The sequence below is a fragment of the Eschrichtius robustus genome, chromosome 7 (assembly GCF_028021215.1).
Source record: "Eschrichtius robustus isolate mEscRob2 chromosome 7, mEscRob2.pri, whole genome shotgun sequence".
In the NCBI taxonomy this organism is placed as follows: domain Eukaryota; kingdom Metazoa; phylum Chordata; class Mammalia; order Artiodactyla; family Eschrichtiidae; genus Eschrichtius; species Eschrichtius robustus.
In genome coordinates this window covers 131,435,951-131,454,077 of record NC_090830.1, presented here as the reverse complement: position 1 = coordinate 131,454,077, position 18,127 = coordinate 131,435,951, and the positions used below count along the sequence as shown (strand labels likewise).

The window sequence follows — 18,127 nt, the reverse complement described above, 5'->3', positions numbered from 1 at the left end:
GACGGTGGGCACTTGGGACTAATATGAAGGATGAGAAGGTGGAGGCTGTCTTTTTTTTTTTTTTCTATGCGAGGGCTTCCTCTAGTTGGGGCGAGCGGGGACCACTCTTCATCGCGGTGCGCGGGCCTCTCACTGTCGTAGCCTCTCTTGCTGCGGAGCACAGGCTCCAGATGCGCAGGCTCAGTAGTTGTGGCTCACGGGCCCAGTTGCTCCGCGGCATGTGGGATCTTCCCAGACCAGGGGTCGAACCCATGTCCCCTGCATTGGCAGGCAGACTCTCAACCACTGCGCCACCAGGGAAGCCCCAGGAGGCTGTCTTTTATTCAGAGGTCACTGCAGGTCAGGCACGGCCCTCAGTGCTTTGATATATGTCATCTCTTTCCTCTCCGTAACTTCCACCGAGGCAGGTACCATGTCTCCTTATTTCACTGATGAGGGGAATTAGCATAGGAGGGGTGAGGTGTGTCCCCCGAGGCCACACGTGGTCGGTGCAGTGGCAGAGCCTGGCTGCCTGCGGCTGGAACCAGATCTGTAGGTACACATCCTGGAAGTGCGTCTTCCCTAGAGAAGGTGGCAGGTGCCCTGCCTGTCTTCCCTGTCCCTTTGCCACTCCCTGTGGGGATTCTGTTCCCCACATGTTGGTCTCAGGGGTGATAGCACATCTGCCTCACATCTGGGCCATTATTGGATGCCCAGAGCTGAGTACAGGACGTGGGTCCAGCCCAGGGGAGTGAGGCTGAGGGTGTTCGTGGGGCTGTATCCTCTGACTCTGTCTCCCATGTTGCCCATGGAGGCCCCATAGAGGTTGCCCAGGCAGAGGGAAGGCCTGCAATGAATGCCGGCTTCCAGGGAGGAGTTGGATGGCTTTTTCCTCTCATATTTTGTAAAACTTTTTCTTCCCTTAACGTATTATCTTTCTGCCAGATCAGATGCTTCATTCTCAAAAGTTGTGGCACCCAATTTTCCAAACAATCAAGATTTTTACAGACCCTCGATCAGGCTCTTTCAGAAGAAGTCATCTTTGGAGGTCACCGGGCTGACATTCCTACCCACAAAAATGGGACATATGCCGAGGAGACATTAGGCTGATGTCATCAGATGCACTCAGATTGGCAGTCTTCCTCCTCTGGCCTTTCTGAATGTTTTGGTTTATTGATTTCCTTGACCCGAGGAGGACATTTAATTTTGTGATTTTTTTTTTTTTTTAGCTTACATGAAAAATGAAAGATATGCCCAGCAGGTATCACCCAAGAGTATGATGGAGAGAGGATTGCCTGTGGCTGGGCCCAGTGCACCCTTGAATTTTTTGAAGATTTAAGGTTTTCTTGATAAATATCTCTTTTTTTTTTTTTTTGGTGACTCTAGACCTGTCTGAAATGATTTCATTAACCGGCACAATCCACTAGATGTTTTTGGTATTTCAACTTGCTTTTTAAAATCCAAACTAAGTATCTTTCTCCATAGACCTTCCCTTCCTCTTGTTGTTGTCTCATTGGTCATTCACTGACTCACAGGCATTCATGATCATTTGTTCCTCACAGACTTAACCAGACTCGCTCTGGAGGGAGAAGAGTGAGCAAAGCCAGACACAGTTCCTGCCCCCATGAACAGAACAACATATGTTACATGTGTTTGATAATACTACACAGGACGGGTGTGCAGAACCATAGTGGGGGCTGCTGACACCACACCCAGGTCCTTGTTTCCCACTGGCACACCCATCCCACAGCTGCTGGGGCTTGGCTGTGACGGCTTACAGCTGCTTCCCTCTCTGGGGCATGATCCTTGGAAGGCCACAACTCCCACCACCCCACACACACCCCTCCCCCGCAGTAGATCAGTCTGTAGCCAGAGGCTAACCAGCATAGGGGAAGGTGGCCCCTTATCTCAAGGTGGGGACAACACTGTGTGCGGTTCCAGCTCCAGAGCTCTCCCCATGGGATCAGGCTGAGTTAGACTCTGCCTGGGAACGCAGCCTAGCTTAGCTCCTTCCTCTGCCTCATCTTGCTTCCTCCCTTCTTTTCTCTTTGGAGCCCTCCCTCCGTACATCACCTGCACCGAACCCCCTGCCTCAGGCTCCACACAGAGGCAACTTGACCAAAGACAGGTGCTCTCAGAGCCTATCCAAGGAGACACTGATGTAGGTGGGGAGTTCAGGAAAACCATCTCAAAAGAGGGCATGGCCGAGTTTGGATTTGCAAGATCAACAGGAGTTAAATAGATGGAGAGTGAATGGAAGGATGTTGCAGGAGGAGGCGCAGCACATGCCGAGTTCTGGTGGGCCGGAAATATGAACTGCAGGCTGAAAGGAAGCCAGTGTCTGTGGAGCAGAGAGAGAGTCCGGTGTGAGAGGAAGCTGGACGGGCCAGCGGGGCACCAGCAGGCAGACTCCCTGGGCTCCAGGAAGGAGTCCCTCCAATTGGTGGGCAGCACCATCACACCTCCAGGTGCCCAGCCGGGGCCTTGGAGAGTTAGGTGGGAGGAGCCTAGCATGGTAGGAAATCTTGCCCCGGGGTCAGAGGTCTGGAGTTCCAGCTCCGTTTTATCAATTAGACGTGGTGTCACTTTTGGGGCCCCAGGGATGGTCAGAGGTACTCCACAGGGCGTTTTGCGGTCTTAGAACAGTAACCACCTGCAAGTGTGCATTGTTTTTATTTGGAGTGTTTATTTCCCTGGGTGTTCACAATAACACGCTTCCTTTCCTTTAACCACCAGCCCCTCAGAGTCCAAGGTGCCTTCACTGGGGTCCGGGAAGGCAGAGGGTAGAGACAGCTGCTTTGCAGGAGAAGACGGTTGAGTCCTCACCAGCCTGGGATGATTCTGACATATGTGACAGTAAAGGCATCTCTCTCTCTCTCTCTCTCTATTCTTTTTAGGTAAAAAGAGCAACAGAAAAGGCGTGAAAACCAAGAGCTCTGAGAAGGCTGCTGGTGATGATCACAGAGTCCCTGTGGCCCGTGACGCTGCCAGAGAGGGTGAGTGAGGCCCCCGCTCCATCACCGGCCCTGGGAGGGCGCAGGCCCCGGTGCAGCAGCCGAGTCCTGAGCACGGGTCTGCCTGGGGTCTGCTGCCCCTTCTGGACCATCTATACGGGGGTGAGAACATTCACAGGCTCTCTCTTCTGCTGCGCACAGTAACTCACAGCCATGTTTTCCCCATCGGCTCGACTAAGGTCATTTCTGAATTTCCTGGAGCTCTTGGTTGCCTTCCCTGCCCTTCCCCCTCCTCCCTCGAAGACAACATCATTTCCTTTCTTGTGGGGCCTCGTAGCTGCCCACAGCCTTGTGTGTGCATTTCTTATCTCCCAGCCGAACCCAGGGCCTCCAGTGTCAGAGGTCAAGTCTTCTACTTCCAAAGCATGTAATGCTAGGCCTGGCATTTTACAATCATGTAAGAATATTGGTCCTTTAATTACTTACCTTAGGATGGTCAAAGCCATTAGTTCTAGACTCATGGACAAACTCTGACCCACTAGCTAGAGCTATTACTATTATTATTAACTATTACAATTACCTTTATCGTATCCCTGTTACTCTAAAGTATGGTATCTAGGATGACATTTCTTCTGATATTAGTAATAGCGAACATGTATTAAGCTCTTAAGCTCTCAGTAATTGCCAAGCACTGGGCCTCATACTTCACAGCTCCTGATGTCCCTCTGAGTATTGTGGATATTATTATTATCATTATTTCATCATCATCATCGTCGTCGTCATCACAGATGAGGAAAATGAGACTCAATAATATGGATCCTTTGCCTACCGTTAATGCAGTTTGCAAGTTTTAAAACAGGGATTTGAACCCAAGATTTTCTGGTTTCTGCTCAGCAGCACAGCTGATTGAAATAAATAGAGCATTTCACAAATTTGCGTTTATAGAGGCAGGATCCAATTTCAGTTGCCGCGTGAGCCCATAAACCGTGTAACAGAGTTGATTGTCACAAAGGGAATTGTATGCTCCCTTAGGCAGAGTGTAATGATCTGGGGCTGTGTTTCTAACCAAGAACTTGCCATCAGAGAAATCATAGATATGGCTAGCAGTGCATCCTAAAACAAAAATAGAAGTTCCACAACAGTGAACTTCTGCAGTCACTTAATAACTGAGAATTCTATTCCATCGTGAAGTGGGCAGGTGTGCACTGGACACATTGCCCTTGGGAGGGCCCAGCATATCAGGATGGTGTGTGGAAGACCCAAGGGGTGCTAAGGCTGTGTTCCTGCCGGTTCACCCTGAGAGTGTGGGCCTTTGGGGTTTCAACTAAATGGGTGGTAGTGAGACTCCCACCTTGGGTGGGCCTTGGGCATGACTCTTTGTCCCCTTGCCCCAGCAGGCTGATAAAACACCAGCTGTTTCTCAGGATCACAAGTCACAGGGCTAAAGCGGCTTCTAGTCTGGCCTCACCTCTCTGGGTTCTGCTGCTGTCAGATCTGGGCCAGAGAGTTCTTTCTTGTCTTAATTCTTAGATGCTTTCAAACATATTTTAAAAATAGTTTTTCCAGTTTTGTTAGTAGCTTTAGCACAAGGGTCGGTTTGAATTATCTTACTTCTCCATTACCAGAATTGGAAGTTGGTACAATTTTGGAAGGCATTTTCACAAAGGTTTTTCAAGGCCCATTTCTGTACACACGTGTGTGTACACGTACACTCTGAAGTCCACACTTGCCTCCTGTTCTGCCACCCGAACATTCTCCTTCCCCACCCTGGCCCACTCAGGACTGTTCCCCCGCCCTTCACCTCAGAGCCCTGTCTGAACAGTTGGGACCCCTGGTCTCAAAGGCAGCCATTCTGGCTCTGATTCTTTGAGTGCTCTGGATGTGATTTTGGCCTGTGAGCCTTGTTCACATTGCTCTTCTATTAAAACAGAATTGAGGGCAGCCCTGGGGGTGAAGAGAAGCTGTGCGGGCCCTGGTATGCAAATATGGGAGGGAGAGAGATGGTGAGGAGGGGAGTTCATGTGCAGGAGGCAGGTGGCACAGCAGTTAGGAACACTGGTCTGGACCAGGAGGGGACACCTGTGGGTGGGGCCGGGCAGAACAGGGCCTCGGGTGGACAGCTGGGCAGGCTCAGGACCCCACATCCATCATTCTCTCAGCATCTCCTGTGGTCGAGCTGGGGGCCTTGCTGGAGATGGGGCAGAATGAAGGGGTGGGGAGGGTGACTGTCACTTACACTGTGTCCAAGGTGGCAGGTCGACCAGATGTCACCTACATCATGTGCAAGGCGACAGGTGGAACAGATGTTACCTGCTTCATTTTCAGGGCGGTGGGCAGTACAGATATTAACCACACTGAGTTATGTGAGTGACTGGCATCAAAGGGCTCGTGTTAGATGTGGATTTGAAACCGCACAACCCAGATTGGGACTTGAACCCACTGTCTTTTAATTGAGATGACAGACCTGGTCTCAGGACTTAATGAAGCCCAGGTTCTTGATGTCTCATTGCAGAAAGAATTCAGTGAGAGACAAAGTGATGGGTAAGAAGTGGATTTAGAGAGACACACATTTCAGAGACAGAGTGTGGGCCATCTCAGAAGGCGAGAAGCCCCCAAATAATGGGGTGGTTAGTTTTTATGGGCTGGGTAATTTCATAGGCTAATGAGTGGGAGGATTATTCCAACTATTTTGGGGAAGGTGCAGAGATTTCCAGGAATTGGGCCACCGCCCACTTTTTGGCCTTTTATGGTTAGCCTCGGAACTGTCATGGCACCGGTGGGTGTATCATTTAGCAGCTAATATATTACAGTGAACGTATGATGAGGCTCAAGGTCCACTGGAAGTCGAATCTTCTGGGCCCACTGGAAGTCGAATCTTCTGGGCCCACTGGAAGTCGAATCTTCGGCCATCTTGGACCTAGTTGGTTCTAACTAGTTTTTGTCGTGTCCCCAATGGCTATGTCATTCTTTTAACGGTTGTGCCCAGCCCCCTTCCCTCCTGTTTCAGACTCACCCTGAGGGAATCTTAGCTTTAAGGGAGAGATTATGTACATGGCTGTCACCGTGACTAAGGATCAGTGTCAGCTGTGGCGAGTCTCCAAAATACATCTTGGATATTGTTCTATAGTAGCATATGCAGTGGTTGAGTTATTGGTGTAGTTCTTCCCATCTCCCTATATGTACAGCCTTTGCCATATGACTTCTCAGTTCCCTTCACAAAGGATGAAAGCCCCTTGACTTTGGGCTGGTCCATGTGCCTAGGTGAGGCCAATAGAATAAGGTGGACTGACAAGGTGCCAGTTCTGTGCTGAGGGACTTTGTTTGTTTCCATTTGCTCCTTGCACCCTGCCATCTCCATGAGAAGAATGCATGCATCTAGGCCACTGGTCCAAGGAGCCTGGGAGATGAGTGAAGCAGATATGGGCCCAGTCTGCAGCGTGGAGCCACCAGCTGAGCCCAGCTGATCTGTAGACGACTAAGGAATAAGTGCCACTGAGAGTCTGTGGTGGTTTGTTACACAGCAATAGCTGACAAATACGGTGAAGATGAAAACCCTCATTTTTTAAAAAGTTGCATCGTGTTCTGTCGAATGGATGTTCTATAATTTATTTAACCTCTTAAGTGAAGGGCATTTAGGTTGTTTCCAATATTTTGCTGATATAAAGAGTATCACAGTGAACTTAGAGTATATCCTGTCAGTTACCATGCATTGGTTGCAGAATAACTCCCTGCTTGCCATTCAGAGCCCACCGTGATTTGACTTATTTCTGGCCTCTGCCTCCCTTTTTTTTCCAACCAGACAGGAGCTTGTTTCTCAGACATGCCCTGTACTGAAAGCTCACTCACGTGTTTCCTCCGAAGGGAACTGGGCAAGCGTCTCAGTTGGTGATGCAGAGGCAGCTTTGGGGTCAGGCTCTACCCTCACTGGCTGTGATGCCCCGGGCAAGTTACTGTCTCTATGACTCAGTTTCCTCCTCTGTAAAGAGGGGATAATATGTCTTTTATAGAGTTTTGTGGAGATGAAATAATGTGTGCCGAGTGGAGTGTACACAGTAAGCTGTCAGCAAACATAAGCTCTGATTTTTATTTGCTGTCTTGGGACTTTTCATGCCTTAGTTATAGGAGTTGGCAGATATTTTTAAAGGATCAAATCGTAAATATTACACGCCTTATGGGCCAACAAGCAAAGTTGAGCATATTATGTTGGTACTTAAATAACCATTAAAAAAAGTAAAAACGGTTCTTATCTCATGGGCCGTACAGACACAGATGGTGGGCTGGGTTTGGCCCTCACTTGGGCTGTAGCTTGCTGGCTTGTGCCTTAGAACTTGATGGTTCTGCCTTAGAACTTGATGGTTCTGCTGTAGCTTGCTGGCTTGTGCCTTAGAACTTGATGGTTCTGCCTTAGAACTTGATGGTTCTGCCTTAGAACTTGATGGTTCTGCTGTAGCTTGCTGGCTTCTGCCTTAGAACTTGATGGTTCTGCCTTAGAACTTGATGGTTCTGCCGTAGCTTGCTGGCTTCTGCCTTAGAACTTGATGGTTCTGCCTTAGAACTTGATGGTTCTGCTGTAGCTTGCTGGCTTCTGCCTTAGAATTTGATGGTTCTGCCTTAGAACTTGATGGTTCTGCTGTAGCTTGCTGGATTCTGCTTTAGAACTTGATGGTTCTGCCTTAGAACTTGATGGTTCTGCTGTAGCTTGCTGGCTTGTGCCTTAGAACTTGATGGTTCTGCCTTAGAACTTGATGGTTCTGCTGTAGCTTGCTGGCTTGTGCCTTAGAACTTGATGGTTCTGCCTTAGATCTTGATGGTTCTGCTGTAGCTTGCTGGCTTGTGCCTTAGAACTTGATGGTTCTGCTGTAGCTTGCTGGATTCTGCCTCAGAACTTGATGGTTCTCTCGGAAGCCTGCCCTGATCACCTGTCTTTTGCTTTCCTGCATCTCTCCCTCGTGCTCCTGGCCCTCTCCTCTCTCCCATCGCAGTGATTCCTGTGTGTGGCTCTTCTGACATGGGAGGCTGTGAATGTTTATAAGCAGGCTCCCTGTCTGATTCACCTCAGGAAATGCCCAGCGTCGGTAGCAGCAGCACTTGACCAGAGTAACAAACCTGTTTATCGCGCACCCGCGCTGTGTCGGCACTAGTGTTCTGGGGTAGAGATCAGGTGTTCCATGCGTGTTGAAGTGGATTCTCCATGGGCCAGATCAGCAGGGCTGGCTCTCCACAGGAAGTGCTCTTTGATCTGTAGGAAAGAAGCTTGATTTCCTGCCATCATGGAAATAGGGTGGTTTCCCAAAGCAGTACATGTCGGTGAATGGCGCGCCCTCAGCACTCTGCCTCGTGTTGGGTTGGGTGAGATTTGAGGCCTCTAGCAGGTACGGTGCTTGGGGATTGACCTACCTTGTGTGTGTGTGTGTGTGTGTGTGTGATACTTGAGGGTTTTCCTTTGTGTCACAGACAGTTTGGCTTTTCATCCAAGCCCTTGCTGTGAGCCTTGCCCTTTGTTGCAGGGCCAGATGGCTCTCGGAGGCTCAGCTTGGTCGTCCCCCAGATGTCTGGCACAGCTGTGGAGGGCAGTAGAGTGAGTCCCAGATTCCTGATTTGGGAGGAGACGGGGCCGACATGGTCTCAGCTGCCCTGGAAGACGCTGTGATAAAGGATCACATCTGTATTTCGGATTCCTTTGGAAGTGAGACGGGAAGCGAGGGGTGGCAATTGGGACAGAATCAGACCACCCTCTTGGACAAGCCTTGGTTGGGAAGCCTGAAAGATGTGGACACTGGAAAACCCAGGGCTCCTCCATCCTTGCTGCTTCTTCCACTTTCAGCTCCATCTCAAACATGTCTAAAAAGTTCTTCAATCTCTAAAATGAAACCTGTGTGCCCTGAGGTTTTTCTAGCCTCTTGCACTTTGGAGAGATTTATTTTTTCCTCCAGTGGTTTTGCCGTGGCGGGGTCTTCACTGGGTCAGATCAGGGGCCCTGGGCTTGCGCTCTCTGCAGTTGATGGCACACTGAGTGTGTTGATTGACACCGTGTGGGCAGCCCAGGGCCATGGGCTTCAGAAGCCTCAGTCTGAAACCAGAGCCACAGTGGACTTGCCGGCCTAGAAATACCTCCCAGACAAGGGGTCAGGGAACAGAGCTCTGATGTGTCAGTAGCACTGGTTTGGTGGCACTTAAAAGGTTCCACTCCTTTCTATCACCCAGTTGACCCCAGCTGTGGTTCTGGGTGACCAAGATCACACTAGCCCATCATTGGAGGAGGGATTCTAGTGCTGCAGCTCCTGTGAATCCTCATGACAGAGGCCAGCACATGTGCTCTTGTCGCTCTTGGAGTTGTGCTCTTGTGACACTGTCAGCCTTCATTCCATCTTCTGAAAACTTCTGTGTGAGACCGTCTTTATTCTACATTGCTGACTCTGGATGGATTTAGAAGAAAACCCAATTCACCTTGTCACCTGCTAAAACTTAAAAAAAAAGAAATTTAACCCACTTGAAGTGGAAGTTGTTTTAAAATTGATTTCTTTACTGCTTTATTAGACATTTTGAACTATGAAAATAGTGAATGCGCTTTGTAGAATATTTGGAAGATACAGAAAAATGCAAAGAAGAAGATGAAAGGAATCCACAGTCTTATCTTCCAGAGATAACCATGGTCAACATTTTGGAGTGTGTCTCTCCAATCTTTCCTCTCCGTGTGTATGTGTGTGTGTGTGTGTGTACAAGAACAACATTACAGGTATGTGTGTAGATCACACACACGCTTTTTGCAAAATTGAACTAGTCTTATTTTGTGACCTTCTATTCTCATTTAATATGCTGTTACTTTCTCATCATAAAATATTCTTTTACAACATTACGTAACATTATTTTCCATTTTATGATGGTTTCCTGACTATTATTGTGTTTTTTAATGTTCACATTGTTTCCAGTTCTTCCCTGATGTGGGCAGTTCTGCCCTGCATCCCGGTGTCCATGGCTTTGCTCACCTACTCCTTGAGCTTGTTTCCTTGAGGAGGAACTGCACAGATGTGATCCCTGTCCTCCAGAAAAGTTTATACCAACTTGTGCTTTTATCAGCTTTTACCCACTTTCTATTAGGGTTTGTGTGTGTGTGTGTGTGTGTGTGTGTGTGTGTTGATTTATAAGAGCTCTTTATATATGAAGGACAGGGCCCCTCTATTGATACATTGCAATACAGTGCAGTGAAGAACTCTGAAAGCAAACTGAGTGGAGATCAAAGCCCAGTCCTTGGCTCACTAGCTGTCTGACCTTGGGCATGATGTTTAACCTCTTTGTTCCTCAATTTTCTCAACTATAAAAGGCGGATAATACTTGGACATGCCCATAGGATTGGGATAAGTATTAAATAAGATGACTTGAGCGAAGCACTCACAACAGTGGCTGACACATGGTAAATGCTCAAAAAGGGTTACTATTACCTTATTAGGTCCCATTGAATGAGCTTCCTATCCGTCATTCACTGGGGCACTGGCCATCTTTCTTCTGATAGAGGCTGAGTTGGAAGACGTGTCTTGGCATGAAAACCAAATGGGTGCGAATGAACCCCAAAAGGTGCAGGCATCCCCACTCCCAGCCGTAGGCGGCTCTAGACCAGGGCATTGCTCCCCCGAGAGGAGTAGAGCCTGTGAGGAAAAGTGGAACCATGCTCCCCGAGGGCATCCTGCTTCCAAGAGGCAGGAGGGGAGGGCAGAGCTGAACTATACACACCATTTATCGGTGCCTGTGTACCAGTCAGGCAGGTTACCCCAAGGGCAGAGTGAGTCAGGTGGCAGAGAGAGGTATGGAACTCCCCTCAGGAACATCCCTCCTCATGGAAGCCAGGAGCGAAGAAGTGTTCCCTTTAGCCTATGCCTACAAGTTTAAAATTGTTTCATCTTCCTGGAGAACTGTGGTTTTTTTTCCTATTGTGTATTGACTTTCTTTATGACTAATACTACTTTTTGACTTAAAAAATCTATTTTATGTGACATTAAAGAAGCTATATAGCAATTTAAAAATTTTTGTTTAAGCTTGGATTATCTTTTATAAAGGCCTGAACCGTGTAGGAACATAGAATAATCTGTTCCTTGAAAGTGTGAAAGAACTAGGCTATAAATTCATCTGAGCTGGGCACTTTCCATAGAAGAATTTCTTTGATAATTCTTTACTTTCTTTCATGGTTCTTGATCTATCAGGTTTTTTTATTCTTTTGAGTTCATATTGATAAATTTTATTTCTCAACATATCATCACTCCATTAATATATTTTCTTTTTGAAACTTATTTGTTCATTTATTTTAGAGCAGTTTCACATTTACAGAAAAATGGGAGGAAAGTGTAGAATTCCCATATACCTCCCCTCCTGCTCTAGTTTCTACTATTAGTAACACCTTGCATTTGTGTGGTGCATTAAGAGTATTGATACCTTCTTATTAACTAAAGTCTATAGTTTTCATTAGTGTTCACTCTTTTTGTTGAACATTCTATGGGTTTGGACGAAGATGTAATGACATGTATCTACCATGTATAATACAGAATAGTTTCACTGCCCTAAAAGTCTCCTGTGTTCATCCTATTCATTCCTCCTTCCCCCAAACCTCTGGCAACCACTGCCTCCAGATTTTGTCTTTTCCAAAGTGTCATGTAGTTGGAATCATACAGTATGTAGCCTTGAAAGACTGGTTTCTTTCACTTAGCAATTTACATTTAAGGTTCCTCCAGGTCTTTTCATGGTTTGCTTGAGAGCTCATTTCTTTTGATCATGGAATAATATTCCATTATATGGCTGTACCATATACATTTGTTTATTCATCTACTGAAGGACATCTCAGTTGCCCCCAGATTTTGGCAGTTAAGAATAAAACTGCTATACATACTCATGTGCAGGTTTTTGTGTGGGCATACATTTTCAGCTCATTTGAGTAAATACCAGGGATCGTGACTGCTGGATCATATGATAAGAGTATGTTTAGTATTATAAGGAGTTGTGTCTCTTTTATAGTGCCCCATCCATCAAAAAAATTCAGTGTTACTTCTCTCCTTTTTTAAATTTGTCTTCAGTTTTTTTGTCCTTTTAATATTCTGATATCTTTACACGTTACCCCATCACTGATGTGATTTTCTGCAGTAGTATTTCTGCTTGTACCGCTTTATATAGAATATTTCCTACTTTTATTGCGAAATAAAACATACGTATAGAAAAAGTCCATAAAATATATGTTCTGTTAACAAATGATTATAAAGCCGATCCCTACGTAACCATCACCTGGGTCAAGAAGTACAGCATCGTCAATCTCCCCATCACATCTTTATCCCTTCAGCTCTAGAGGTTGCCTCTCTCCCAACTTGGTTAACATTTCCTTAGTTTTCTTTATAGTTTTACCACTTATGTTTGTATTTCTAAATGAGTTTGGCCTGTTTTTGGAATTTATATAAGTGAAATCATACCGTGTATATTCAGTCGTGTCGTGTATCATTCTATCAGTGTTATACTTGTTTGGTTCATTCATTTTCATTCCATCATAGGAATACATAACAATTTCTTTATCCATTTTAATGTTGAAGGGCATTTGACTTGTTTGCAGTTTCTATATTTTATGAAAAGTGCTGCCAGTGAAAATTCTTGCACACACATCCTAGTGTCCACAGGCTTGAGTTTCTCCTGGTGTGTATACAGTTAGGCATGGAATGACTGGGTTCAACTTGACTGTTGAACAAATGCTCAGTTGTTTTCCTCAATGGCCATTGCATCCTAATTTCCCATCAGCATGGTATGGGGCTGCCATGGCTCCGCATCCTGAACAACTGTCGTATGATCGGACTTTAATATTTTGCCAGTCTACTGGGTGTATAATGGTTAACTCATTGTGATTTCATTGACATTTGCTAATTGCTAATGAAGTTGAGCATCTTTTCATATATTTATTTGTCTTTTGGGGTGAAATTCCTGTTCAATGTTTTTCACATAGATTTATCCATTCTAAGTATGAGCTCTGACTTTATAGCGTTTGTAGCAAATATGTTCTTTGCTTCTGTGACTTAATTTTTGTTCCTATGGGCTCTTTTAAGAAACAGAAATTCTTAATTATGATGTAGTCAAATATATCAGTCTTCTTTATGGTTGCTACTATTTGTGATTTCTTTAAGAAACTCCTTTTTAAAAAGTCATGAAGACGTTTTATACTACTTTCTAACGCTTTCTGATTCCTTTTTTCTCTTTCTCATTTAGGTCTTTATATATTAGAATGGATTTCGTTTGTTTGTGATATGAGATTGAAGTTCAATTTAATTTTTTTTCTTGTAAGAACCCAGATGGAATAATAATTGTTTCCCCACTATTTTGCAGTGCTGCCCGTACGTGTTGGATATCGAGTGTCCATATATGCTTGGCTCTGTTTTCAGGCTCCCAGTTCTCTTCTTTATCATTAATTCATTTTTCTACCCGTACATAAAATATCTCACTCTCTTAATTATTATAGCTTTATGATAAATCTTGATACCTGATAGAGCAGAACTTTGTTCTTCTTCAAAAGTTTTGGTTATTATTGACCCACTGAAAGTGTGTGTGCGCACACACACATTTACACCATGTAGTCAATTCTTTACAAACTCTCCTGGAATTTTGATTAGAGTTGCATTAATTCCATAAAATCAGTTAGGGGAGAATTTACATATTTATATTGAGTTTTCTAATCCACGAACATGTATATCTCCGTATTTCTTAGATCTTTCAAAATATATCTCAGTACATGGGCCTTGCACATTTTTAAATAGATTTATTCTTAGATAATTGACATCCTGTGATGCTTTTAATTTCAGTTTTCTAATTCTCTTTTGCTAGTGTACAGGAGTACAGTTAATGTTTGCATGTTGATTTTATACCCAGCAACTTTGCTAAACTCTTATTAATTATAAATTTATTCATATATTAAGTTGGATTTGGGTACAGAATCAATGTACACTAAATAATGACAGTTTTCTTTTTCCTTTCCATGTTTCAAGGCTTTTATTTATTTTTCCCTACTGCATTGGCAAAGAGCTTAGTTCAAAAATAATAGATCTTTCCTTGTAGGTTTTAATTCTGCCTTTGGAGTTTTAGTTTTCTTGATGTTTGGCTTATCTTAAATATTTTCTATCTTTTTTTTTTTCAGCATATCCTTTTCATGGCAAGTAGAGGCCATGTCTCTTGCACTATACTTAGGGTGAACAACATTTTCCTGGTTATTACATCAAACCACATCATTTCTTTTGGAGTCTTTTGGATGGTGTACCTCTTTTAATGTTTTGTTCTTTACTCATCTTTGAATGAGTCAGATTTTCTCCCCTGGCGACAGTCTAAGTCTTTCCTCAGATCTACAGATGTTGACCAGGTCAACAGGCAAAACCCCCAGTACAGTTTCCACTTTCTAGCAGCCTTTTATCTTTTACATATTTTTGCTCTTCTTAGGTGCGAACTCCTTCCCTCACTGCTGGTTCTTAGACACTGTGATCTGATGGGATTCATGGGGAGCTATAATCACCTTCATACGCGGTTATCAGTGTTCTTGTGCCCTCACTGTCAGACTGCCACACCTCCCCTACCTCCTGTCCAGTTGTGTTTTAAGAACTTCTGATCCAAACAGCTGTAGAAACTTGGCTGGGGGGAGAGGTGAGCACCCAGCCACCTCAGAAAGCCCCATCTGGGCTTTAGAGATAGGTGTCCAATTTTCTAGTTGCTGCAGACCCTGGGTTTCAAAATGGAGGCATTCAAGAGGGGTGAAGGGTTTTTCAGTCCCTCCTCTGGTCATCTCCATTTTTTTTCCCAACTGTCTCCATTGGACTCACATGGTGAATGTTCTTCCACCTCTGGCGTTAGGTTGAAGCACTGTTGGCAGTCTTTACTTATCTGCCTCTTCATAGTTTTTTAGGATGAGTTTGGGAGAGGCTGCAAATCTTTAAGCTGGAGTTCCCCAAAGTCTATGATGCCTCCGTACAACTGGCGACTTTATGAATTACGGTAAATAACCCTGAACACGTTATGAGAAGGTTGTCCCTTTTAAGATCCCTTAAAAAAGCTTTTTCTTTTTTTAATAAATTTGTTTATTTATTTGTTTGTTTTTTAGTTTTGGCTGTGTTGGGTCGTCGTTGCTGTGCGCCAGCTTTCTCTAGTTGCAGTGAGCAGGGGTTACTCTTCGTTGCGGTTTGTGGACTTCTCACTGCGGTGGCTTCTCTTGTTGGCGGAGCACGGGCTCTAGGCACGCAGGCTTCAGTAGTTGTGGCACGTGGTCTCAATAGTTGTGGCTTGCGGGCTCTAGAGTGCAGGCTCAGTAGTCGTGGCGCACGGGCTTAGTTGCTCTGCGGCATGTGGGATCTTCCCGGGCCAGGGCTCGAACCCGTGTCCCTTGCATTGGCAGGCAGATTCTTTTTTTTTTTTTTTTATAAATTTATTTATTTTTATATATATTTTTACTTTTGGCTGTGTTGGGTCTTCGTTTCTGTGCGAGGGCTTTCTCTAGTTGTGGCAAGCGGGGGCCACTCTTCATCGCGGTGCGCGGGCCTCTCACTATCGCGGCCTCTCTTGTTGCGGAGCACAGGCTCCAGATGTGCAGGCTCAGTAGTTGTGGCTCACGGGCCTAGTTGCTCCGCGGCATATGGGATCTTCCCAGACCAGGGCTCGAACCCGTGTCCCCTGCATTGGCAGGCAGATTCCCAACCACTGTGCCACCAGGGAAGCCCAAAAAGCTTTTTCTTTTGAAGTAATTATAGACCCATGGGAAATTGCAAACAAATGGGTCTTGTGCTCCCTTCAGTCTGCTTCCTCCGGTGCATTTTGGGTAACTGGTACAATAATAAAATCAGGCCATTGACATTGGTACAGTCCACAGAGCATGTTCGGACCCCACCAGTTATGCATGTGCGTGTATGGCTGTGCATGTGTGTGTGTACGTGGTCCTACGCACGTATAGTTTCATGGAAATAAACACCACAGATACAGGACAGTTCCATCACCGTAAGGCTTCCTGGTGCTACCCCTTTATAGCCACACCCTCCCTTCCCCAGTTCCTAACTTCTGGCAACCGCTCATCTTTGTCCTGTTTCTATAATTTTGTTTTTTAAGAATGTTAGGTAAATGGAATCATACAATATACAATTTTTTGAGATTGGCTTTATTCCCTCAGCATAATTCTCTTTCACTCTTTCTGAGTTGGATAAATAGACTTAGTTTGGTATTAATATGATGTAATAGTCAGGAAAAGCTAAGCCTGTTAAAAATTATTAGTACTGAAGTGTGCCATGTATACAGAAAAGTCTAGAAATCATAAGGATATAACTTATTGGGTTGTCACCTACACCGCTCCCATATAATGTGAATGCGCCATTATAACTGTCATTTTGACCAGAAACAGAGCATGAGCAGAACCTCTGAGGCCTTCCTCCTGTTCCTGCTCACAGATAACCACTGTCAGAGATGGTTTTTGCCTGTTTTGAGCCTATATTCATGGAATCATACATTGTATTCTCTTTGTGGCTGATTTCTTTCACTCAATATTATGTTCATGAGATTCATCCATGTTGTGTAGAGCTATGGCTCACTTATTTTCATTAGTTTATAGTTTCCTATTGCATGACTATCCCACAATTTATTCCTTCTCATATTAGTGGACATTTGAATTGTTTTCAGTTTTCGGCTATTACATATAGTTCTGCTAGGATTGTTCTTGCATGAATCTTTTGGCATAACGTATGAATGTGTTTCTGTTGCGTGTATACCTAGAAGTAGAATTGCTGGGTCATAGGGCGTGAGGATCTGTAGTAAATACTCCTAGAGAGTTTTCCTAATTGGTTGTACCAGGTAACACTTGTGCCAGCAGTGTTGTTTCACTTCCTCACCAACATTTGATATTGTGTCTTTCTAGTTGTATTCGTATTCATTGGTATGTACTGGTATCTCACTGTGGTCTTAATTTGCATTTTCCTGAAAGCTAATGACTAATGTTTACTCACCATTAAGATATCTTTTTTTTCCGAATGCCTCTTCAGCTCTTTTGTTCATTGTTCTTCTTATTGATTTATAGGATGGTTTTTTGTTTGTTTGTTTGCTTTTCTTAAAAATATTGTGGATGTGAGTCCTTTGTTATTAATATGCATAGTAAATACCTTCTCACACTCTGGCTTACCTTTTCATTCTAGTAATTGTGTCTCTAGAGTAACAGATCTTCTTAAATTTAATATAGACCATTCATCAATATTTTCCTTTAGTACTTTTTTTTGTTTGTTTGTTTTTTTAAAACACAGCTGGACACATCTACTTAATATGTGTTTCACGTGCAACTTGGCTGTGGATTCTTTTTTTTTTTTTTAATTTTATTCATTTATTTATTTACTTATGGCTGTGTTGGGTCTTCGTTTCTGCGCGAGGGCTTTCTCCAGTTGCGGCAAGCGGGGGCCACTCTTCATCGCGGTGCGCGGGCCTCTCACTATCGCGGCCTCTCTTGTTGCGGAGCACAGGCTCCAGACGCGCAGGCTCAGTAATTGTGGCTCACGGGCCTAGTTGCTCCGTGGCATGTGGGATCTTCCCAGACCAGGGCTTGAACCCGTGTCCCCTGCATTGGCAGGCAGATTCTCAACCGCTGCGCCACCAGGGAAGCCCTCCTTTAGTACTTTTGTTTCACGTTTAAACTGTTTTTTTAACCTACCCCAAGATCATGAATATATTTTTCTATGTTGTCTTCTAGTAATAAGATTTCTTTTGACATTAACATATTTCCATTGAAAATACTTGACTTAAATAAAAATTAAGTAATAGTAATCAATTAAGCAATAGTGCCTGGAAAAATTCATGGAGATGATAAGCAAGGGACTGAGGTTTGAGAAGTGCTATTTTGAACCAATTATTCCTTTTTTGGCTTTATAAGCGATATGTAAAGAACAGACTTAATTTTCCATGACGATGCAGACATAGTGATTATTAGTTATATTGGATTGTATTACAAATTCATTCATTCACGCGGGAAACACCGATTTGGGCTTTGGGACTTCAGTGATGGGAACTCATAGTTGCTGCCCTGGGACATTCACAGTGTGGTCTGTACTTTTCTTAGGTGGGGGTGGGTAGGATGAGAGGGGTGGGTGTTGAGGGACGAAGTCTCTGGAGGCTTTGCATGTGAGGCCACCACTGATCTGAGGTCGGACCTTCTAGATTACGCGAGGCTCTGG

General features: G+C 44.6%; 1 protein-coding gene across 2 annotated transcripts in view; it reads left to right on the top strand.

Moving 5' to 3' along the window:
* Positions 1–18,127, top strand: part of CPXM2 (carboxypeptidase X, M14 family member 2) — a 135,373-nt gene that overhangs the window by 9,544 nt on the left and 107,702 nt on the right. For both annotated transcript variants that reach the window (XM_068548716.1, XM_068548717.1), the window contains exon 2: positions 2,877–2,975. In XM_068548716.1, coding sequence (XP_068404817.1) covers positions 2,877–2,975 — 99 coding nt within the window. The remainder of the gene's footprint in view (positions 1–2,876; positions 2,976–18,127) is intronic.